This window comes from Mirounga leonina, unplaced genomic scaffold, assembly GCF_011800145.1.
Source record: "Mirounga leonina isolate KUSES-001 unplaced genomic scaffold, KU_Mleo_1.0 Mir_176, whole genome shotgun sequence".
NCBI classification, from domain to species: Eukaryota; Metazoa; Chordata; class Mammalia; order Carnivora; family Phocidae; genus Mirounga; species Mirounga leonina.
Genome location: NW_023270454.1, coordinates 33,884,309 through 33,909,797, shown reverse-complemented (window position 1 = coordinate 33,909,797; position 25,489 = coordinate 33,884,309). Strand labels below are relative to the sequence as shown.

Sequence of the window (25,489 nt, the reverse complement as noted above, 5' to 3'; positions counted from 1 at the left end):
CCCCCCCCCCCCCCCCCCCCCCCCCAGCTCTGAGAACGTACAGAGGGCGGATTGCAAAGCATACTTACAGGGAGGTCCGCATAGAAGTAGTGCTTCCTGTCAAACAAGGACTTCTTGTTGATGCGGCAGTTCAGGGCCAGGCCTGTCATCACGGCTGCTTCTACGCACCTCCTGTTGAGAACCTATGGAAGCATGACACACAGCTCCTCTCAGATCCAGGCTGAACAAATGCTTCTCCCACATACTGACATCCTCCCTGAATATTCAATTTGGCCCTTCGACAGGCATTATCTCTGGTTCTCTGTGTGGGCAGCTCCGGTTCACAAGCAGACTCTTGTCTGTCTGGAAGCGGGAAAACTTTACATAAAAAAAGAAAATGCATGTGGTGGTGGGTCCTGCAGGGTATTTGATGAACTGCCACATGGGCGATCCGTTCCTCCAGTAACTGGAATGAAAGTTAATGGGGAGGGACCCAGAAAAGCTCAGCAGAATGGGGACTACGGGGAATCCACTTAATCTCATTCCCTGTGCAAGCACTTGAACAAGGAGCTCGTCAGAATACAGAAGAGGCATGGGTTCCTGAGAAGAGGGTCCAAGCAGCAGCTCACCAAGCCACCTCAGTGAGGGTGGAAAACACTTCAGCAGAGAAAGAATGAAGTTCTGGAAACTCTGGGGAAAAAAATGTTTCTGGAGAAACGGCCATGGCCATTTCCTCAAGGGCTGGGAAATGTGGCCTGCCCGCCCTCCCCTCGCTTTCAGTCCCGGCCTGGTGAACTCGAGAGAGGTACAGACTGAGTGTGACCCGTACCCTGACTCTTCCTGAGCTGCCGGTCCCTCCAGGGGCTCCCGGAGCCCACAGGTTCTTTCTGGATCCCATCCTCCCCCACTTTCAGGTGTGAATGACTGGGAAATGGCTAGCAAACTTCCCAACCCAAAAGGAGGTGAACAGCTTTTAAGAACTTTGTGGGTAGGGACGTGGGGGTCCGGAATAAGGCCGACAACTGGAGATAAGGAGAAAGCATTAAGTTCTGGAGTCAGTTTCTCCTATGTGTATCTGTGTGAATGGAAGGCTCAGTTTGTTCATCTCTGAAGTAAGGATTTAATATCTACCTTGAGGAACGCATGAAGAAACAGCCAGAACATCTACTCCATAGTAAGAAATTAATAACTAGCTCATTTTCCCCACTCTGCTTCAGGGAAATTTGTGAGCATGTTGTCCTTGCTAATGAAACACACTTCTATTCTTTATTAGAATATTTATGATGTTCTTTAGTATATTTGGTATACTCTTATTTATGTAGGGCTTTCCACAGCCACCATTTTATTTTAGCCTCACAGCAGCGCTGTAGGGAAGGAATTTGTATTATTTCAAAATTTCAGGAAAAGAAAAAACTAAGACCCAGAGATAACAAGAGACTCATCCAAATCACAGAGATGGCAAATTAGTAAAGTTAGCTCTAAAGTCCACACACGCCCTTGCCTAGTGAGTGACAAACAGAATCCCAGTGGCTTAGGGACCCGCCCTCCAGGCTGGAATAATGAGCGTGGCACCCCCAACACAAGCACAGCTTGCGGATCAAACACAGATTTTGAAAACAAATCTATACAACAAAATGTAAGAAGCATCTCTACTTGCTGAAATATATAACCCCCCGAAGACACCCCAAACGGCAAATCTCCCTCCTGGTAACATCATCACATGCCTTCTCTTCAGAAATCCGGTTATAAGACGGAGTCTTCTCACAGCTTCTATTTGGACTTCTTCATTCTGGGCCAAGTAATATTGTCAGCTCTGCAGTAATGGTTCTCACGAAGAAATGTGTGTGTGTGTGTGTGGGGGGGAACAGGATGCTCTAATTATTGATGTTTTCACTTGCTAACGTTTGGTGTTTTACTGAGTTGTTACCACAATACAAACATAGCTGGCAGAGAATGCTGCCAGCTCCCAGCACGATGAGTCGGGTCAAGGCACACGAGAACGCGGAGCTGGCGTCCCAGCCTGGGGCCCTGCTCCTCCTGGGCTCTGCCGCAGAGTGGGCTTGCTGTAAACTGCCCGTCTCGCTAATCTGTACCAGTTCTGGCTTTATCACTCCCACTGGTTTTCCAGCCACCGTTGGCTCTCTTGTCCCTGTCTGGTCTGCCCCTCCGGGGGTCCGACCTGCTTCCTCCCTCTAGGCGTGAAGAGAACCCAGGTTTGTTTTGCTTATTTCCACACACGCGTTGCTAACAAACTCCCTGCGCCTGGCCCTGCAAGGGAGTGAGGGGTGGCGGCCGATCGCGGACTCCCACTGTGCCTGCGTGCACAGGAGGACACAGGCACTTGAGAAACCATCAATTTCCAAAGAATAAGAACGCATGAAAACACATAAACATTACAGCAGTATTGAATATACTTTAATCTTTTTTTGATGATTTAGAAGACTTGAAGTACTTCAGGGTCAGAATTATAAGCATCAATCATCACCACACTATAGTTGCACGGAGGGGCTAGTAAATAGAGAGTGCCAGTTAAAAGAATGTCACGAAAAAAGAATTTATTATGATCTGAGTCAAGCTGCTTATGACAGATGGAGGTCCAGGTCAGCATATTCGGAGGACGGGATGCAGACTTGGAAAATTCAACTTGGGCTGTCTTTATTCTGAAAAACTTCTTAAGTGTCTATAAAGTAGATTTTAGGGATACAGAGGTAAACAGGACTCTGTCACTGGCCTCAATGAATGTGCAGTGGAGACATGAACCCGCCAGCATCTGCAACATTCTTCTCAAGTCCACCTTCTATACTAGGAAGATCTTGCTAAAAATGCAACTCTTACAGCATTCTGTTGCTTAAAATCACGACAAAGGCTAAGCTTTTACAAGATCCAGTTCCCACCTCCTTCTTCAATTTCATCTCCCATCAACCACCCTCCCCGCATGGTCCATCTCTTATACAAACCATGCTGACCTGTGGACTCTCCCTCTTCTCATTCCATTCAAAATCTGATGTCACCAAATCTGTGAAACTTTCCTTACTATTCTTCCTACATACCTCTCTGGTCTTCTACACACTTCCATTTGTGCTAGTATGACACTGGCCTGAATTTACTTACATATATTTCCAATAGACTAATTTTCATGAGGATGGGAATTATCTGTTTATCCTTGCATATCCCTGGAGCATAAAACAGAGCTGAAAAGTAGTGGTGCTCAATTAATGTGTGCTGAACTCAAATGAGGATGGAGGTGATGGGTATAAAGGCAAGGTTTCCGAGAGGCAGTGATGTCTCAATCTTCTCTAATGTGTTACTTGCCACTTGCTGGCCTTCAAACTTGTTTCTGGAAGTTTCCTGAAGCAAAAACCATTCATGTATGATGTGATCAAAGAGGTAACTTGAAAATTCAAAGACTTAATTTGTCCCAAAGAAAGCACGTTCCAGAATTTTCTTTGCAATTAACATAAAGGGACAAAGGATCTCAAGGTTAGCCACAAGAGCTTTCATGCAGAAGGAAAGCAATGATCCCTGGAACTCACATAGCACACCTTTCTCAATGGAGTCTTAGAGGAGGCTTCACTCTGTCTTCAGGAATGCTCAACAGCAAGTTATTTATTGCACAGGAGGTGTGCTACGCACAACACATACATTTGCCATTTAACCCTCTGCAGTAATCCTAGGGCAGACACTATTATGATCCTCATCCTACAGATAATGAAGGGAATCCTAGAGATTAAGTAATTTGGCCAAGGTGACCCAAAGGATAAATGGCAGAGCCAGGAAGTCAGACCCCTGGAACTCAGGCTCTCAATTACTACACTCTACCTTAAATCTTCAAAGAATAAAGCATGTTACTGATAGCTAGCAATACTGCTAATATCTGGCCATAACTCTGGAGCAGCAACTCAGACCAAATTCCACTGCAGATACTGTAAGGCAGATACTGTTTCTAACATCTTCTTCACAGTGTCTATACGTTTGTTTTCAGATGTTGAACTCCTAGGGAGCAAGCATGGTGTTCTTCTCAATTTGTAAAACAATACAGTCTCCGGCATGTGGAAGATTTGACACTGAGTGGACCTATAGGTTTTCTCCATTAACAGGGGATATTTTATTGACAGATTTCCGAAACCCTTAGACACAAGAACTACCCATGAAAGGATTTCTAAAGTGAAGAGGCTCTTCTATTTTAATTAGAAGATAAGAAAAGTAGAGGTAGAAGAAATGTGCATCAGACCTCCAAGGACACACTGTGCCCCAATTTGAGAAATAGTCTTCTAGTTTTAAGACTTATTTAGCCTAACCAAGCAAGCATTTCCTAATCTCTGAGTATAATGGACCATCATTTAATGACAACTTCCAACATATCCCCTCCCCGCCACTGCCTCCAAAAAACCACCAGGCTGCACACATTCTACTTTCTTAGTATATCTTGACTACCCCCCCCCCCCCCCCCGCCGCTTCCTCTAAATCCTCTGGTTTAATTCAGGCCTCTATTCATACATCCTTACCTCCAGCTGAGACTTCTGCACTAACCACCTGGCCAGGTTTCTCTCCCTCCATTCCAGTCCTCTACGATCCTCACACCCGGTTCAAGAGTGATCTTTCTAAAGGGTAAATCTGTCCATGCAATGCCCCTGCTAAAAACCCTTCTTCACTACTTCTCATCACTGCAAGGACAAAGTCCAAGTGTTTGGTGGAGTTTTCTATGTCCTTCATGATTTAGCCCGACTACCTTTCTAGCTTACTCTTCTTCCACTGTCCCGGACCCCAAAGACCCTCATGCAAACTTGCATTTGACATGCTTCTGTACAAACTGCTGCTTCTGCTGGTAATGCCCTTTTTTTCTCATCCACTTGAGCAAGACCTTAGCCCCTAGCAAGGCTTGGATGTCCCACCACTACTGTGGTCTTCCTTCTCTTCCGGTAAAGCACCATCTCCCCAGGCAGACTGAGCTCCCTGAGGGCAGTCAAGTCATTTTATCTTATTCCCCTCTGCCCCACTACCTAAATGCAATACTAAGCTGATTAAACATTAATGGCAGTAATGAATAATTTAACATTCCCTTTATCAACATCCAAAAGACTATAAGCTATGAAATGAAAGCAAAACTGTTCTATAAAATATGTGTGTCTGGAAAAAGAAACCACTCTTAGTATGTAAAACAGAACAAATCTGATACAGAGACTTTATTACACAGATGACAGAAGAGTTGAGACGTTACAGAGGACACAGTGTGGCCATTTGGGAGATTCTCAACAGCAGGAGGCCGCTGCTACCCCTTGCTGGAGGGATGGGGGTGGGGAGAAGCAGCGTTACCGGAGCCAGGGCATGGGGCACCCAGAGGACCCAGCAAACACAGTGGACCTGTCTCCCGGGAGCTGGAACCAGAGACAAAACCCAGCCACTACTGGGGTTGCCAGAGAGGGAAGGAGAAACACCTTGTGGCCTCTTTCCTCTGACCTCTGGTCTTTCACCAGAGCCTGCCATGGGCCTAACCAGCCACGAGCCAGCTGGCCGGGGCCACCAGGAACAGAAGCGTGCAGGGGCAGCGCCCCGTGATCCTCAGCAGAGGAACGGTGAGGTGTGATATGGGGACATGCAGGCCACAACTGCACAGCAAATACATGCATTTTTATATTCACTTCTGTGACTTCTTCTTTTGATAATAGCTAATTAATAAAATGATGCCACTCTCAAGTCTGTCTAATCAACGTAAAACTGAAAATTCTGTGGGCTCCTTTTTCATATACTGGGAGCCAAAAATTAGGAAATGCTACTGACTTCTAAGGAGCATTTGTGATAAGTCAACTTGGGTTGGAAAGAACTCTAAGTCTACATTAACTGTTAGGAAAGGATTTGCTAAGCAAATCAACAGAATGAAGAAGATTCCATAACCTACTCAAGTCAATATAATATTTCCTAGAATCCTGGAAATCTACTAATTATAAATTAATCCATTCACTAAAGTCAGCCTCTGGGACCTATACCAGGAAATATTTTTGTGATGTACTTCAAAGAAATAAAACTGCCGGTCTTTCAAAACAGTCTATAATTCACAACATTTCTCTCCCCTTCCTACTTTATTCTTAACTGGCGAGCCCATGGTGCAACGATCCCCAAAGTTAGTCCAACAGCTATCAGCACTTCCTTTAAAAATCAAGGCAACATGACAAAACTTGTGTACTCACTGAAAATCCAGTTAGCAATTCTTTTGGAGCATTAAAGCAAAGATCATAAAGTGATGTTTTACAAAAATCCCAAATGGCAATTATTCTGTGAAACTAATGGTATATAAGACCAATCTGATGATTAAGATATAGCATGGTAAATGCTTTCATTTATGGAGAGAAAGTAATTAAGATTTATTAAGTAAAAATAAGGCAGTAAAATAGGCCTTTGTCTTACTGCTAACCATAAATTTATCTCAAAGCATGAACTCCCTCTAATTCACATTCAAAGAAAAAGTTACTACACAGATAAATTTTCATGGCGATACAGACAACTGTTGCCCCATTTCCTCACTTCCACCTCCCTTCTCACCACCGAGCTCTTTTGCCATCACCCAAAACAAATACAAACACTCCTGAGCTATGAAAATTAAACTTGCGGAAACTGGTCAGTTAGGTAAGATAAGTTTTTTAAAGTGAAAGTTTACCATCAAAAGTGACTAGCTTTATGCAGATATTAAATATTTATAGGGATATACCCACATATGATTTTTACGCCTAAACATGGACACTGCCTAGGGAAAAGGAGAAAGTGAATGCTGTATTTTCTCTTTTGTTTAAATCTCTCTTTCCCAAAGGGGAAAAAAGCTCCCATTCTCAAACAGCCACTTCACAGGAAACAATTCTTGTTTAAAAGAACGGTATGATTTGGCAGTTTTGACTGTTTTTCAGTTCCAAGCCTCCTCTTTATTCTCTTGTACAAATTCCACTCCCTATGAGTGGTCAAGATTAAAGGCAAGGATATTCTGTTGGTCCAGAGTGTCAGAAGGCCCACTGTCCTCCACTGAGATTCCATTATCCTCTTGCCTCCTGCCCACCTGGCAAGGTCAGGTGGCTAGGGCCAGTGCCCACAGTCACCACCAGCTAAGGCTAGCTCAGACCAGCTGGGTCTTTAGAACTGGAGCAGTCTTTCTTGCTTTTCCACAGAATACTGGCACACTAAAATCTGACCTTGACCTCTGGGTTGTAACAAAAAAGAAGGAAGAGCCTTGGCAACTCTAGGCCTGCCTCTAGCCTAGTTAAAAAGTTTTCACATGATACAGCCTGGTTTGCGTGGACTTCACTGTGGGGTTGGAGGCCAATGGCCCAGCTCCTATAGTGTTCATCTGTGGAGTCTCATGCTTGGCCACTTAGCCAAGTCAGACAGGAAGGCTTAAGAGTGGCTGGCAGCCAGTAAAAAGCAAGACTGGGTGTGCACATTAACTGTTTCCCACAGCATTTCCAACAGTCATTAATTTGGCATTACTCATTACAATCGAAGTGATCTATGAGAAGACTTTTACTAATTGACAAATCAAGAGAAAACTAAGTCAGAAAGACCTGAAACTAATCTCTACTATTACTAGCTGTGTAACCTTGAACAAACTATCTAACCTCTCTCAGTTTCCCTATCTGTTAGAAGAAGAGTAATTTTGCAGGATTGTTCTGTGAATTAAATAAAATTACTCAACACATGGTAGACATTTAGAAAATACTAGTTTCAGAATGGAAGTGTTATTAAATGCAAAATGCCCATCTCAATTGAATCTTGTATGTCCAAGCTTTTCTAGGAGGCAAGGGATCCTAATGAGAAAAGGTCTAAACAGCTCCATCGATCCATTAGTCTAGATTTACAATCCAAAGTAAGGCACAACAGATGCTGAAATTATATATTATGTCAACATAATATTTCCCCCTTAAATGATAACCAACACCTCTTGTGATAATTAGTGTGTTATCTCCAGTGCAATGGAGACCATATTTCTCAATGCCTCCGGAAACTTATATTACTTCATTTCCTCTGTTTTATGGTGAGGCAAAATTTTCCTGGATAACATTGTATGCTTGCCTGTGGCTGGAAAAAGCTACCATCTCAAATGAAAGGAACTACCTTCTAACAAGTTGAAGACTTATAAATCAATTAAATGAACCAATTTTTACCCTCATCACACTGATGTCCACCACACATCTGTGGCTTCCTGTCTTCTAAGATAGTAGATATGTCTGGAATGCAAAGACAGTCTGTGGAAAAGAGATGTATGAAGGCATGAAGCAGATACAGGAATGTTTCAAAAAAAAAAAAAAATCATTGTTCTTTTCCAATAAAACTTTGAGATGGGGCCACGATCTTTAATGGAGAAAGATCTTCCCCCAACTTTAACTGTGAAATTTGTCGTTCTCATTTATAACTTTTAAGAAAAATATTTTAATATTAAAAAAGGCTAAAACATACAAACCCATTCATTTTAGACTGCCCCCATACAGAAACTGCCAAGTCTTTTCTAATCTATCTTAAAATTTACTCACAAGATTCTATACCTGGAGAAATTTAATGGAATGACAAACTATTTTCTGTTACTGAAACCTCAAGAGTAATCAGTGATAGCAGTAAGAAACATTAATTTCATGAATGGAAAGCTCTAATGATTCAGAATGAGATCACTTTCATCTTTGTATAAAAGATTAATATTATGCTGAAAGATCTGACTTGCTGAGAAATCAAACAGCTGGCCTGAACCAACCAAACTCTAAGAAATGCTAGCTGGATATTCACCATTTGTATGGATAGGGAAAATCTGATGGAACAAAGCCTGTGAATATCAAAGCAAAGTCCTAGAGACACATGTACCTGCTGCCTTCATCAGTCCCAGGCATGTCCTGAGGAGTGAGCCTTTGGAAGAGTCTATCAGGACACAGACTTTTAGGAAGAAAAAACTATCATTTGACACACCCAACAGGAATACATCCATTAGAGCCTTCATGGCAAGCCATGAAATCATGGAGGTAAACAGGTAAAAGAAAAAGAAAAAAAGCTATACTTTCATAGGGCAAAACACCCTACTTCCTTAATTATGTTTGCTTCAAGAGGAGATAATAAAAGAACTGGTCTGGGACTTTTTCTTTTTTAAAAAAGATTTTATTTATTTAATTTATTTGACAGAGAGAGACACAGCGAGATAGGGAACACAAGCAGGGGGAGTAGGAGCGGGAGAAGCAGGCTTCCCGCCGAGCAGGGAGCCTGATATGGGGCCCTGAGCTGAAGGCAGACGCTTAATGACTGAGCCACCCAGGCGCCCCTGGCCTGGACTTTAAAAAAAGAAGGGAGAGAGGGATGGAAGGGGGAAGGGAAAGGAGGAGGAAAAAGGAAGAAAATGGGGCTAAAGAGACATGATAACTAGATGCACCATGTGACCTCTGAATGGATCCTGGATGGGGGAGAAGAAAACAAAGGATACTACTGAGACAACTGTGGGAATGTGAATATGAACCGTGTCTTAGATGCTAGTGATGTATCAGTATCAGCTGTCCTTACTGCGATCATTTTACGGTGATCCCAGAAGAGAACGTTTTTGTTCCTCAGAGATAGATGCGGAGATATTTGGGGATGAAGTGCCATGATGTCTGCAACCTACTCTCAAGTGACTCATCCAAAAGAAAAAACAATCTAGGTGCAGGACGGATGTTCACTGTACTATTTTTTCAACTTTTTCTTAAGTTTGGATTTCTTCAAAATAAAAAGTGTGGGGGCGGGAGAAAGGAGTAGATAATTCTGCCTGACAGGATGGTGAGATGTTACAAGCCATATGGGGGAGAGAGAGCCGAGAGGAGGCAGGAGCTATTTAAACTGATGCTAACTCATAAACTGTACGGGTGTATCAGAAGCTTGTATTCACCAGGGCTGAAAATCAGCTGTAAAGGAGAAAACATTCTAGATACTGTATCTCTCCAAAACTTTCCTGTGCCATAATCAAGTGGGACATATTAGGGCCCTGTATAAGTGCTGAAGTACAGAGCAGCCCTCTAGGAATGTGAACAATCTGTTAACAGGGAATTCTCTATTATCTACATGTAAGCATATAAATCCTGAATATGGGCCACATGTATGTAATCTAGAATATGAAAAGACAACTTGTTCTTTTACCTGGGAGGAAAATGATTTTCCCCAGTTACATATTTTCTGGCTGAAAATATTTTTGGCTTCCCCCAAACCTTTATGGGTATCTTATTTTCCATTGATGCTTCCATTGTTCCTCCACTATGTAACCGTACATGAAATTTCTCAGTTTGTGCGTCTCTGAAAGACATCTATGATCGAGAACTTCATCTTAATTAAATTCATGCTGTTTTGACATGTGCTGCCTGAAGTTACTTCAGTGAGTGTTACACAAGTGTCTACCACCCCCATCCCTTGCCCAACCCAAGGGCCACTAGGAAATGGAAGTATTTCTAGTTCAAAGATACAAAGTTAAGAATATGAGTGTCATAATGATACCAAAAAACATTTACATGTCACTCAGAGAGTTTATGAAGTGCTTTCATAAAAGTTAACTTCTCTGTGTTCATAGATATAAACACGGAAGAGAAAAAGAAGGTAAATAAAATAGCTGTCTGACCAGGATAAGGAACACAGGTTATAAGTGAGTATGGGCATCTTAAATGTTTACAACCAACTATAAAGGAAAAATTCCCTGTTTTGTTGGAAATGAACAATTAGCAAATACTGTAGAAGGGAATGAAGTCTGGTGCTTTAGGCTAAGAATGGGAACCAGGCAACTCTCCCTCCTATTTTGAACTGGGTTCCTGACCTCTCTGTATCCTTAGGCAAGTCAGCAAGGCCCTAGGTTTCTTCTTCTGTCAGCTGGGGTTGGAGCCCCTGACCTTGCTCACTGGGGTGGCTATGAGTTGGCAAACATCACTGGAAATCCAAGATACTATTTTTTTTTTTAGATTTTATTTATTTGAGAGAGAGACAGAAACAGTGAGAGAGAGCACAAGTGGGGAGGAGACGGAGAAGCAGGCTCCCCGCAGAGCAGGGAGCCCAATGAGGGGCTCAATCCCAGGACCCCGGGATCATGACCTGAGCTGAAGGCAGACGCTTAACTGACTGAACCACCCAGTCACCCAACCCAAAACACTACTGACAATCACGTATTATTGCCTGTCTGCATCTCCTAAGAAAGCTGCAAAGCATGACAAAGACCCTTGATTGATTGACCATGCTTCTTGCTTTTACACTTGTGAAAGAAGATTCATGCGTCAAAATTTGGAACAGAATACTTTTAAGGTTCCTAGGAATGCTAACGCTTTTTGATACCCAATTACTCTCCCTGTCCCAGCTGCTCTAGGCCTTATTATAATGATGCAACCAGTGGTGGAAGGCCGGAAAACATGAAGGCTCACTAGCAAGAACTCTCTGCCATGAGGAACAAAATGCTCTTCAGAGGGGCCCAGCCTGACTACACTAACTATGCCAACATCACCAAGGTGACGTTTGTCATCATCTCTGAGATGCCAATGGCAAAATGACTTCCAAACTTTGCCAAGATTTTAAAAAGAGCTAAGGAAAAAAACCGCCCCACGATGCTGCAGTGTACAGAAGAGCCAACTATTCCCCACCTCCCCCACCATACTAATATGAAGCTGAAAATACATACAGAAATGACCAAGTAAGAAAGACCCATCCCAATGGTCTCAGAGGCCAAGTGTATTTACTTGTGGTATAGAGAAAGAATTCCAGAGAACTCATCCAAAAAGTTATTTCACATTCACTTCCAGACACAATGCAGACACATTAAAACTGTCTCATGCTTTCGAGGGCAGAAGCGGGCATTCTCCATTCTCCTGCCTCCATGTTACCATATGGCTGGATTTTGTTCTCTACTCCATACTCTTTTGTCCCCAAAAGAGGAGTGACTTGTTTGACTAATGACTTTGGGAAAAGAAACCATGCACACATGGTTAGCCCCTCTGGCCTATTTATTATAGGCCTCTAGTACAAATCATCAGAACCAAGCTCTATGAGCTCTTTCTGGTCAGCATGACCACAGAGATGATACATTCTGGGCCACTGTGGACACCTGAAAAGTTTTCTGTAGAAACAGGCTCTTCCCCTACAAGTGAAAGGCCCACAGTTTTGGGGAGCCAGTTCAAATTAAGCAGAAAGTACTAGAAGTTATTTGGCTATATGTCAGGTTGCATTTTTTAATCAAGCTATTATTACTGGTAATAAAGCTGATATGCTCATCTCCATCTGTCTGACTTGTATGTTGACTTCTCAATTGGTTCTGACTCAAAAGGAGAAGGTGGTCTTATTTTTAGTGACCCCCCCCAATATCTTCCTGGAAATTCCTTTCTAACACTTATAAAACCAATCTAGAAACCCGCACAGCATCACCAATGACTCCATAAAGCAGAAGAAACCCAAGAGGGCCAGTTGCCATGGCTGGGCATGCATTTCCTGTGAGGGAAGAGGTTTTACGTGTCTGTTGCAATTTTTTAAGTTCTGGGACTGTCCATGGAAGAAAAATGAATGGTACCCAGCTGCATGATTTCAGGCTGCATTTTTATTATAGGCTTCTAGTATAAATCACTAGAACAAAGCCTGTATGAGCTGCCTGAATGTCAGAGACAAAAATAGTGTCACAAAACACTGTTAGGTAACTTTTTTAACTACTATATATTTATATCAACAAAAGACCCCTAAGCTTTTATACTCCTGGGCATCTTTGGTAATGTGTTTGTATTTTATTTTCCACACATCCCACCTCACTTTCTAGCATGACAGACTTTCTGGTGCAGTAGTGTATCAACTTCATTTTAAACCGTTATATGTTCTAAGTACAGCACTATCCCCTCTGACAAGGGTTCACTGTTACTGTGTGCATCTCTCAGCCCAAGCACATATTCTGAGGGGAAAACAAACCAGCATAAGGGAACAGGGATATGGGAGAAAAGCCCTTTCCAAACACAATCCTGAAGGTTTCTTCTTCAGGAACAAATCTCTGGGGGAGATGAGCATGCTGCCTAGAGATGTTCCCTTATCAGGAAACAAGCAGACAGTGGCACAGAAACACAGCTGAGTCAGAGAGATGCTCTGCAGGCCTCAGAGAGTCACCTGGAGAAAAGGCCAGATGACGTTCTTTAGGTTCCCCCAAGGCTTGGGTGGAGGGCAAAACAAAACCTCAGTTTCCTCATAGGTCTCCCACCATAGCTGGCTAAACCTTTCAATTCTCTTGTATTGCTTTTTGTTTTCCCATAAGAGGAAGGAGATGGCATCATCACTTCCATTCAAAGGTGAAGGGAATGATTCAGTAAGGATAAATTCTTTTTGGAAAATGGTAACTTTTAAAGGCAATGGGCAAGTGATGATCAAGACAGTGGAGGAGGAGGATCCTGAACTCATCTCCTCCCACAGACACACCAAGGCTGCAACTACATACAAAGCAACCCTCTGACAATGACCTGAAGGTTAGCAGAACATTCTTCCAGAGCTAAAGATATAAACAAAAAGCTACACTGAGAATGGCTGGAGGGGCAGAGATGTGATCTTGTTGAGACACCCACCCCCAAATGTGGGACCCACGAGTAGGAGGAACATCACAGCTGTGGAGATCCTCCTTGAGGACTAAGCGGTTCAAGATCGACATCAGACATCCCCTGCCCTGGGGCACTGCACTGGGAAGATAAGCCCCCATGATGTCTGGCTGTGAGAATCAGTAGAGCTTAACTCCAGGAACTTTGAAAATGAGTGCGGCTTACCTCCAAGAGAGCCATAGGTATGGGAAACCAAGACTCTTCTCTTAAAGGGCCTATGCACAAGCTGACTTGCTTGGGGACTGGGTACAGAGGCAGAAGATGGAAAAGTACCTGGTCATATGTGAAGGAGCTTCACTGATGAGTTTTGGGGCATGTGCAAGAGACAGGAATCTGTAGGAATTTTCTCCAGGAACGGAAGCACTGGAAGGCACCATCTTGCTTGCCCTCCTTCTACTAGCTGGCCCACTGCTGGCCAGAGCCAGTTCTGACACTCTCTACCTACCTTGCCAGCACTGTTCACCCTTCCCCTGTGTTTCCCTGTGGACCTGGCAGCCTTGGCAGGTGTCCCTCCATAATGCTCCCACTCTGCCATGCCCAGTGGGCAGACTCTGCCAGGACCAGCAAATCCCCAAAGTGGCTTCCACTCCACCACAACTGGCATGTGGCTCAGCCAAGACTGGTGCTCCCATCAAAACTGTTCTAACCAGGGCGCCTGGGTGGCTCAGTCGGTTAAGCGACTGCCTTCGGCTCAGGTCATGATCCTGGAGTCCTGGGATCGAGTCCCACATCGGGCTCCCTGCTCTGCGGGGAGTCTGCTTCTCCCTCTGACCCTCCTCCCTCTCATGCTCTCTGTCTCTCATTCTCTCTCTCGCAAATAAAAAAATAAAATCTTAAAAAAAAAAAAAAAAACTGTTCTAACCAGCCAAACCCACAGGCAGCCTCATCCAGGAACAGTGCCCCCACAAAGTAGCTCTCACCCCACCACACCTGGCAAGTGGCCTCAGCTGGGACCGGGGCTCCTCCAAAGTGGCTCTTAAGCTGGGGAGCAGCTCTGCCCCCCAGCATACCCATGACAGTTGGGTCTTGCAGTCAGCCATAACTAGGACTAGACTGCACCAGAGCATGCTTGCAGTAGCCTTAGCTGGACATCCCCACCCACCAGTGAGTCCACAGCAGTCACATCCCAGCTAAAACAGAAGGGTGCATACAGCCCACACAGGGGACACCCCTGGAGGTCCTGGTTCTGGTGACCAGGGGAGGACTGTGCATCTGGGTCCCACAGGATGCCTTCTACATTAGACCACTCCTTTAAGACCAGGAGATGTAGCTGATCTCCTTAATGCTCAGAAACAAACACAGAGTCAGGCAAAATGAAGAGACAAGAGAATATGTTCCAAATGAAAGAACAAAACAAAAACCTCAGAAAAAGAACTGAATAAAATGAAGATAAGCTATCTACCTGATAAAGAGTTTATAAGTAAAGGTCATAAAGATGCTCACCAAACTTGGGAGAAGAATAGATGACTATAGTAAAAATTACAACAAAGAGAAAGAAAATATAAAAAAGAACCAATCAGAGCTGAAGAATACAATAACTGAAATGAAAAATACATGAGAGAGAATCAACAGCAGATTAGAGAATGCAGAAGAACAGATCAGCGATCTGGAGATAGGATAGTAATCACCCATGCTGAACCGTAAAAAGAAAAAAAAAAAGGATTCTAAAAAATGAGAATCGTTTAAGGGACCTACAGGACAACATCAAGTGGACTAACACTTGCAATATAGGGGTCCTTTGTGGGGACAGAGAGAAAGGGGCAGAAATCTTATTTAAAGAAATAATAGCTGAAAACTTCCTCACTTGGGGAAGAAACAGATATCCAGGTCTAGGAGGCACAGAGAAAGGACCCCAAAGAGGTCCTCATAATAATTAAAAGACACATAATAATTAAAATGTTAAAAATTAAAGATAAGGAGAGGGGTGCCTGGGTGGCTCAGTCATTAAGCATCTGCCTTTGGCTCAGGTCATGATCCCAGGGTCCTGGGATCGAGCTCTGCATCGGGCTCCCTGCTCGGCAGGAAGCCTGCTTCTCTCCCTCTCCCATTCCCCCTGCTTGTGTTCCCTCTCTTGCTGTGTCTCTCTCTGTCAAATGAATAAGAAATAAAATCTTTAAAAAAAAAATAAAGATAAGGAGAGAATCTTAAAAGCAGCAAGAGAAAAGCAACTCATTATGTACAAGGGAGCCCCCATAAAACTATCAGCTGACTTTTCCACAGAAACTTTGCAGGTCATAAGAGATACTTGGCAGGATACTTTGGAAGTGCTGAAAGGAAAAACCCTACAACCTAAAATATTCTACCTGGCAAGGTTTTCATTCACAATTGAAGGAGATAAAAAAGTTTCCCAAACAAAAAGTTAAAGGAGTTCATGACCACTAAGCTAGCCTTACAAGAAATTTTACAGGGAATTCTTTAAATATAAAAGAAAAGGAAGAAAATTATGAAAGCAAAATCACTGGTAAAAGCAAACATATAGTAAAGGTGGTGGATCAGCCTCTTATAAAGCTGTATGAAGGTGAAAAGATAAAAGTAGTAAAATCAACTGTATCTACAATAATTACTTAAGGAATACACAAAACAAAAAGATGTAAAATACAAAGACAAGTGCATAAAACATGGTGGAGAGAGAGTAAAAATGTAGTGTTTTCAGCATGTGTTTGAATTAAGTGACCATCAACTAAAAATAGACTGCTAATACATAGATTGTTATATATGAACCTCATAATAACCACAAATCAAAAACCTATAATAGATACACAAAAAATAAAGAGGAAGGAATCCAAACATAACACTAAAGAAAGTCATTACAAAGGGAGAGAGCAAGAGAAGAAGGAACAAAGAGAATCACAAAAACAAACAGAAAACAATTAACATAATGGCAATAAGAACATACCTACCCATAATTACTTTAAATGTAAATGAACTAAATACTCCAACCAAAAGACAAAGGATAACTGAATGAATTAAAAAACAAGACTCATATATATGTTGCCTACAAGAGACTCACTTCAGACCTATAGAAACATACAGACTGAAAATGCAGGGATGGAAAAAGATATTCCACACAAATGAAAACAAAAAGAAAGCTGGGAAAGTAATACTTATACCAGACAAAACAGACTTGAAAACAAAGACTGTAAGAAAAGACAAAGAAGGGCATTACATAATGATAAGTGGGTCAATCCAATAAGTGAACGTAACAATTGTAAATATATATGTATCCAGCATAGAAGTGCCTATATATAAGGCAAACATTAACAGACATAAAGGGAACAATTGACAGTAATACAATAATAGTAGGGGACTTTAACAACCCACTTATATCAATGGATAGATCATCCAGGCAGAAAATCCATGAGAAAACAGTGGCCTTAAACAATACATTAGATCAGATGGACTTACCAGATATACACACAGAACATTCCACCCACAAACAGAATACATTCTTTTCAGTGCATGTGGAACGTTCTCTAGGTTAGATTACATTAAGCCACAAAACAAATCTCAATAAATTTAAGAAGACTGAAATTATATCAACCATCTTTTCCAACCATAACAGTACGAAACTAGAAATCAGTTTCAAGAAAAAAAAAACTGGAAAAAATGCAAACATGTGAAGGCTAAACAACATGCTACTAAACAACCAATGGGTCAATGAAGAAATTAAAGAGGAAAACAAACAAAAATCTTCAGACAAATGAAAATGGGATTACAACATTCCAAAAAAAATTTTTTTTAAAGATTTTATTTATTTATTGGAGAGAGAGAGAGAGTGAGAGAGAGCATGAGAGGGGAAAGGGTCAGAGGGAGAAGCAGACTCCCCACCGAGCAGGGAGTCCGACACGGGACTCGATCCTAGGACTTCAGGATCATGACCTGAGCCGAAGGCAGTCGCTTAATCAACTGAGCCACCCAGGCGCCCGCAACATTCCAAAATTTATGAAAAGCAGCACAAGCAAAAGTTCTAAGAGGGATGCTTATATATAGGCCTACCTCAAGAAACCAGAAAAATCTCAAATGAACAATCTAACCATACACCTCACGGAACTAGAACAAAGCCCAAAGTTAGTAGAAGGAAGGAAATAATAAAGATCAGAATGGAAACAGAAGCAATAGAGACTAAAAATAAAATAGCAGAAAACTTCAATAAAACTAAAAGCTGGTTCTTTGAAAAGATAAAAAAAATTAATAAACCTTTAGTGAAACTTATCCAGAAAAGAAAAAAAAGGACTCAAAGTCAGAAATGAAAGAGAGGTTACAATTTATATCACAGAAATACAAAGGATTATAACAGACTACTACAATTATATGCCTACAGATTGAACAACCTATAGGAAGTGGATAAATTCCTAGAAACATACAACCTTCTAAGACTGAATCAGGAAGAAACAGAACATCTGAACAGACCAATTATAAATAATGATATTGAATCAGCAATCAAAAAACTCCCAACAAACAAAGTCCAGGACCAGACGGCTTCATGGGTGAACTCTAAAGAACATTTAAAGAAGAGTTAACACCTATCCTTTTCAAACTATTCCAAAAAGTTGAAGAGGAAGGAATGCTTCCAAATTCATTTTAAGAGTCCAGGATTACCTCAGTACTAAATCTAGACAAAGACACTACCAAAAAAAAAAAAAAAAAAAGATTAAAAGACGATATCCTTCCTGAACATAGATTCAAAAATTCTCAACAAAATGTTAGCAAGCCAAATTCAATGATATATTTAATGGTCATACACCACAATGAAATGTGATTTATTCCAAGGATATAAGGATGGTTTAATATCTACAAAAATAATCAACGTGATAAAGCACATTAACAAAATGAAGGACAATAATCATATGATCATTTCAAAAAAAACAAAAAAAGTATTTGATGGCCTTCGGAGCCCAGCGCCACCGCCATGTCTTCTGGGGCCAGCGTGAACCCCCTGCAGTGCCTGGTGGAGCAGCTCGAGCTGGAGGCTGGCGTGGAGAGGATCAAGGTCTCGCAGGCAGCTGCAGAGTTTCAACAGTACTGCCTGCAGAATGCCTGCAAGGATGCCTTGCTGGTAGGTGTTCCAGCTGGAAGCAACCCCTTCCGGGAGCCCAGATCCTGTGCTTTATTCTAAAGGCTATAAGGAAGAAGTTCACTGAGGAATGCTTTTAAGCACAAAGTGATGAATAACTAGCTGCCTCCAAGTCTTAAGAAAACACTTTTCTCCAGACAAATGACTCTTAGATATTTCAGACCTTTCCTTGGCCTGGTCCTATAACCAACCTAAATAAATTCTTAATGTCACAAGTGTTTAAAAAAAAAGTATTTGACAAAATTCAACATCCATTTATGATAAAAACTCACAACAAAATGGGTATAGAGGGAATGTACTTCAACGTAATAAAGGCTATATAGGACAAACCCACAGCTAACATCATACTGATGTTCCCCTGATCTTAGGGGAAAAGCTTGCTTATTTATTTATTTATTTATTTATTTAAAAGATTTTATTTATTTATTCATGAGAGACAGAGAGAGAGAGAGAGAGAGAGGCAGAGGGAGAAGCAGGCTCCCAAGGAGCAGGAAGTCCGATGCGGGACTCGATCCCAGGACCCTGAGATCATGACCTGAGCCGAAGGCAGACGCTTAACCATCTGAGCCACCCAGGCGCCCAGCGGAAAAGCTTTTAGCTTTGTTTGTTCCTAAGATCAGGAACAAACAAGAATGCCCACTCTTGCCACTTTTATTCAACACAGTACTAGAAGTCCTAGTCATAGCAACTGGACAAGAAAAGAAATAAAAGGTATCCAAATTGGTAAGGAAGAAGTAAAACTGTCACTATTTGTAGATGACAGGATACTATATATAGAAGACCCTAAAGACTCCACCAAAAAACTATTAGAAAACAAATTCAGTTGCAGGATACTAAATTAATATAGAGAAACTGGCTGTGTTTTTGTAATAATGAAATATCAGAAAGAAAATATAAGAAAACTATCCCATTTACAATTGCATCAAAACAAACAAACAAAACATACCTAGGAATAAATGTACCCAAGGAAAGATCTGTACTCCGAAAACTATTAAGACACTGATGAAAGATGTAGAAGATGACACAAATAAATGGAAAGATACACCATGCTCATGGACTGGGAGTTAATATTGTTAAAATGTCCATACTACCCAAAGCAATCTACAGATTCAATGCAATCCCTATCAAAATATCAACAGCATTTTTCACACACCTAGAACAAATAATCCTAATCTTTGTATGGAACCACAAAGGACTCCAAATAGCCAAAGCAATCTTGAAAAAGAGTAACAAAGTTGGAGGAATCATGCTCCCAGATTTTAAACTATACTTCAAAATTGCAGTAATCTAAACAATATAGTATTGGCATAAAAATAGATTACTGGAACAGAATAGAGGGCCCAGAAATAAACTCATTCTTAGATGGTCCATTAATCCATGACAAAGGAGACAATTATATACAATGGGGGAAAAGACAGTCTCTATAATAAGTGGTGATGGGAAAATAGGACAACCTCATGGAAAAGGATGAAACTGGACCACTTGTACACCATATATACAAAGAAATTCAAATGGATTAAAGACCTAAGTGTAAGACCTGAAACCATAAAACTCTTAAAAGAAAACATAAACAGTAAATTCCTGGACATTGGTCTTAGCTGTATATATATTTGGATCTGTCTTCTCAGGTGCATGGAACTATATCAAACTAAAAAGCTTTTGTGTTGGTGAAGGTAATCATCAACAAATGAAAAGGTAAGCTACTGAATGGGAGAAGATTTCCAAATGATATATCTGATAAAGGGTTAATATCTAAAATATATAAAGAATTCATACAACACCAAAAAACCCACAAACGTACCAATTAAAAAACAGGTAGAGGACCTGAATAGACATTTTTCCAAAGAAGATATACAGATGACCAACAGGCACAAGACAAGATGCTCAACATCACTAATCTTATGGGAAATGTAAATCATAACCATAATAAGATACTACCTCACACCTGTCAGAATAGCCAATATGAAAGAAGACAAGAAAAAGCAAGCATTGGTGAGGATGTGGAGAAAAGAGAACCCTCGTGCACTGTTGGTGGGAATATAAGATGGTACAGCCACTATGGGAAACAGTATGGAGATTCCTCAAAAAATTAAAAATAAAACTACCATACCATCCAACAATTCCACTGCTGAGTATTTATCTGAAGAAAAGGAAAATATGAATTTGAAAAGATACATACATCTCTATGTTCACTGTAGCATTATTTATGATAGCCAAGATAGGGAAGCAATGTAACTGTCCATCAACTGATGAATGGATAAAGAAGTGGTGTATATATACCCAATGGAAAATTACTCAGTCATAAAAAAGAATGAAATTTTACCATTTCATGGATAGACCTAGAAGGTATTATGGTAGGTAAAGACAGAGAAAGACAAATACAGTATGATTTCACTTACATGTGGAAACTAAAAAACAAAACAAATGAATAAACAAAGAGTCATAGATACAGAGAACAATATGGTGGTTGCGGTGGGGGGGATGGGTGAAATAGACAAAGGGGATTAAGAGACACAAACTTTCAGTTTTAAAATGAGTAAGTCACAAGAGGTAAAGTACAGCATAGGGTATATAGTCAATAATATTGTAATAATTTTGTATGGTGACAGATGGTAATTATACTTATTGTGGTGATCATTTCATAACGTATAGAAACATCAAATCACTCTTGTACACCTGAAACTAATATTGTATATCATTTATACTTCAATTAAAAAAATAAAGGCAATGTGTGAGAATGTACATTCTTGCACAACTAAGGGGAAATTTTGAAAGAGCTCAATCACTTGATCTGTGTCTGTGACAGAGACAGACAATATGAGCTTGGATGTGTACAGATCTCAGCCTTAACTGGTATAAAGAACTGCAATCAGACAGCAGAGACATCTTGGTGGCAGAAGAAAGGAAGCCAGAAAGAGGTACAAAGATGCCTTTCCTGCCCCATTCTGAGTCACTCACATTCACAGCCTTGGGCACAGCCCTAGCTCCACGGTTACAACCTCTATTCCTTCCTATAAGGTTTCTATCTTAGTAAAGTCTCAGCCCAGACTTTGTGTTAAAACAAAACACAAAAGTTTTCCCTAAGAATTAATCACAAGTTTACTCTCAGGCAGGCTTGAGGGACAAATTTACTAACTCCCTGGTCTAGGAGCCTCCAAGCTAAGAGATAAACATGAAAAATGGCTTAGACCTGCAGCACCTGGCAAAAGCCAATGTAAAAAGCTCTTTGGAGACACTGGTTCTCAATCCAGCCACAAGATTCCCATTAATAAAGCCCTGTCAAACACGACTTCATAATCCAAAGTTACAAAATACACAAGAAGATCACTTAGCCAGAATCTGCAGACACACCAAAAGCAGAACAAGACAGCCCAAGAACTTTAAGTAACGGAATTACTGAACACAGACTATAAAATAAGTAGATTTAAAATTACTAAAAAAATAAAGAACTGAACACATAAAAAGGGAATAAGATACTTTCAAAAAGACAGGAGACATTTAAAGGAGAAAAACAGAATTTCTATAAATGGAAGATACTCTCAGTGAAATAAAAAAGCTCAATGGTTATGTTAAAGAGCCGAGTAGACATAACAGAGAATTTGTGAACCAGGAGAAAGTGTAGAGAAAATTTTCCTGGATGAAACATACAGCAAAGATCCTAAAAGAATGTGCCATTATAATCACTATTTGCATAGCGATATGTAAAGCTGAAAACTGCCCACAGTTAGGGCTGCTCTCTTTATGGTAGTTCTGGAGAAAGTCGGGCTAATTAGGTTAGGTTTCCTTTCATCAATTTCTTCTTCTGAATTGGCACTTTTTCCCTCTTTTCTCTCTCCCCAGATCTCTCACCTAGTGGATGTTGTAACAGTGCATATAATCAGTGTTAGTGCTGAATAGTCAATGCCTCTCTGTGTGTCTATCAGCATGTGGACACAAATCTATAAGCATTACATTACATCTGTCAATACTATTATGTTTTGAAATATACGCATACCCGCAAAATAACAGCACCTACTTGCAACTCCAGTTATGGTGGGATACAGATTGGAAGCTAAGCCTGAGTTCTAATCTGACTGGGACACTGAGCAACTGTGTGACTGAGGGCAAGTCACAACAGCAGTTCTCTCACGTATAAATTAAAAGGACTAAATTGAGTAATTTTCAGGATCTCTTCCTACTCCTTTCTCATACTGTTTATAACTTTAAGAAGCTAACAAACTTCATACCACTCATGTAGTTCATATTGTAGGACAGGTTTCTGTGTGGAACCTTGTTATTTACATTAACAAGTGATAACCGGCCTTTCTGGGCTAGAGCAGACCGGAAATAATGATTGAGAAGTGGAAAATGAACAAAAAGGGGTTCCTTGAGTCAAATATACTGACAGTAGCTTAAAAAAGGTGAGGGGTAGATGACTGTAATAACAAGAAAAAAGCCTGTTATAGGAAACCTAGGAAGAATGGCTATTTTTAGCCATTTACTGTAGGATCAGATAGCTTCACACATCTCGACAGCCCTTGAAGCCTCCATTATGTGACAACACTGAGCAATAATTGATGTTGCCGATAGCCTTGAGTAATCAAGAAAAAGTTGGCTTATATGTTCAATATACCCTATGTAAAAGTTGGAAAGTATAAAATGCATTTTAGAAAGATTCCCCTCTTGATCTCGGGGTTCTGAGTTTGAGCCCCACGTTGGGTGTAGAGATTACCAAAAAAATAAAATAAAATAAACTTTAAGGGGTGCCTGGGTGGCGCAGTCAGTCAAGCATCTGACTCTTGGTTTTGGCTCAGGTTGTGATCTCAGGGTTGTGAGACTGAGCCCTGCTGTTTAGCGTGGAGTCTGCTTAGGACTCTCCCTCTGCCCCTCTCTCCCACATGCACACTCACGCTCTCTCTCAAATAAATAAATCTTAGTAAGATTCCCATAACGAGGTTAATATCAAAAGGGTTTTAGACACCGAGAACAATCTTTCATTTGGACTCTTCATGTATGTGCATTTAAGTATATGCAATTATATAGAGAAGTACTTATTAAGGGTGTTATATACATGTTGTATACAAAGTCCTGTCAAGTGGCCCAAGAAAAATCCATGAACTACATTTTAGAGACTTATAATCAAACACAAAAATCCCTATAAACAGGGCACCTGGGTGGCTCAGTCAGTAAAGCATCTGCCTTCAGCTCATGTTCCCAGAGTCCTGGGATCAAGCCCCGAGTTGGGCTCCCTGCTCAGCCAGGAGTCTGCTTCTCCCTCCCCCTGCTCTTGCACTCTTGCTCTCTCTCTCTCCCTCTCTAATATCTTTGAAAAACCCCTATAAACAATATACATAAAAGAATGGTCAACTGTATGAAACAAATATATATTGATACAAAGTAGAAGTGTTAATAGAGGCAGATTCCATGTGGGGAATACTGCAGGCAAGACTGCTACAGAGGTGAGGGAGGTGAAAACAGTCGTAAAGAGGGAGGCTTTCGAGAATCCATGGAAAGTTGGGAAATGATCCATGACAGGGAAAGAGTCAAATGTTTCCCACGTGAGGGGAGGTGAGGTCATGCTGCCTACTGACCATGTATGTCCATTATCATCATGAGTCATCTGAATTCACGGGAGACAGCCAGTTAATGACATCAGAAGGCAAGCCTGGGCCATCAGAAGAGTTTAAGAGCTGAGAGCTTTCCACATTTGTGTGTATAAGCTCACAGACACACCGCTTTCATAGGGACAAAGGTCACAGGGCAAAGCTCCTCACTCCTGGAACACCCTACTTTACAAAGGAATGAAAGAAAACCATCAAAGTGACTTGGAGAGTGACTGGCAAGATTAAAGTCTGCGAATACAATGTAATTATAAATTCTACAGATTACATTAAAGCAAACCACTGAAATGGAAAAAAAATTTAATAGAAAAATGTCACGTTCTGTCTTCGTAGTCAAACTAAACATCATCTAGTGTGAATTTACAGAGTGGTAAATATAGATCTGATTATAAATGTATGCATTTAAACACTTCCCTAATGCTGTGTTCTTGAATTTTTATTTCGCTTAGAAGTTTTCAGTTACAAACAACTTTTATAATTACATTTAGAATTAAGAGTTAAGAAAGCACTTCAGCCTAATGCTCTCTAGAACTAGTCAAGTATTTCTAAATCTATTAGGTCCTTCAAAACAAAAGTTATTACCAGTATCTGCTATGTTCAGAGAACTAGGATATTGACAGCTAACTTTATTTTTTAAGATTTTATTTATTTATTTGACGGAGGGAGACACAGCAAGAGAGGGAACACAAGCAGGGGGAGTGGGAGAGGGAGAAGCAGGCTTCCTGCTGAGCAGGGAGCCCGTTGTGGGGTTTGATCCCAAGATCCTGGGATCATGACCTGAGCCAAGGGCAGATGCTTAACAACTGAGCCACCCAGGAGCCCCAGACAGCTAACTTTAAATAAATACATCATAAGAAACTTAAAAATCAAGTTAATCTCAAAGCATTTTACAAAACATTCACATTATCATTTCTTTAAGGGGCAAAATGCCTTATGGTACAATTGGCATACATGTTTAAATATGAATCTCTAGTATAAAGTATGGTCTCTCCATTGTTTGTTTCCAGAGGGCAGGCATCACATCAGATTCACATCATATTTTTCCATCTCTTCATTCCCCTTCGCCTTGCTACTAACAGTAATACAGTTAACCCTTGAACAACACAGGTTTGTACTGTGCAGGTCCACTTACACATGGATTTTTTTTTTTTGATACATACAGAATATTATAAATGTATTTTCTTTTCCTTATAATTTTTTAATGTTTTCTTTTCTAGAAGCTTTATTATAAAAATGCAGTATATAATACATATAACCTA

At 40.8% G+C, this 25,489-nt stretch overlaps 2 protein-coding genes across 2 annotated transcripts in view; one reads left to right on the top strand and one right to left on the bottom strand.

The window, feature by feature from the left end:
- Positions 1-25,489, bottom strand: part of GATB (glutamyl-tRNA amidotransferase subunit B) — a 91,760-nt gene that overhangs the window by 54,219 nt on the left and 12,052 nt on the right. The window contains exon 3 of the mRNA XM_035022908.1: positions 69-182. Within this exon, the coding sequence (XP_034878799.1) occupies positions 69-182 (114 nt within the window). The remainder of the gene's footprint in view (positions 1-68; positions 183-25,489) is intronic.
- On the top strand, positions 18,329-18,770 carry LOC118022245 (guanine nucleotide-binding protein G(I)/G(S)/G(O) subunit gamma-10-like). The gene has a single exon (XM_035022910.1). It carries the CDS (start codon positions 18,466-18,468, stop codon positions 18,670-18,672), a length of 207 nt encoding a protein of 68 aa, XP_034878801.1. The 5' UTR covers positions 18,329-18,465; the 3' UTR covers positions 18,673-18,770.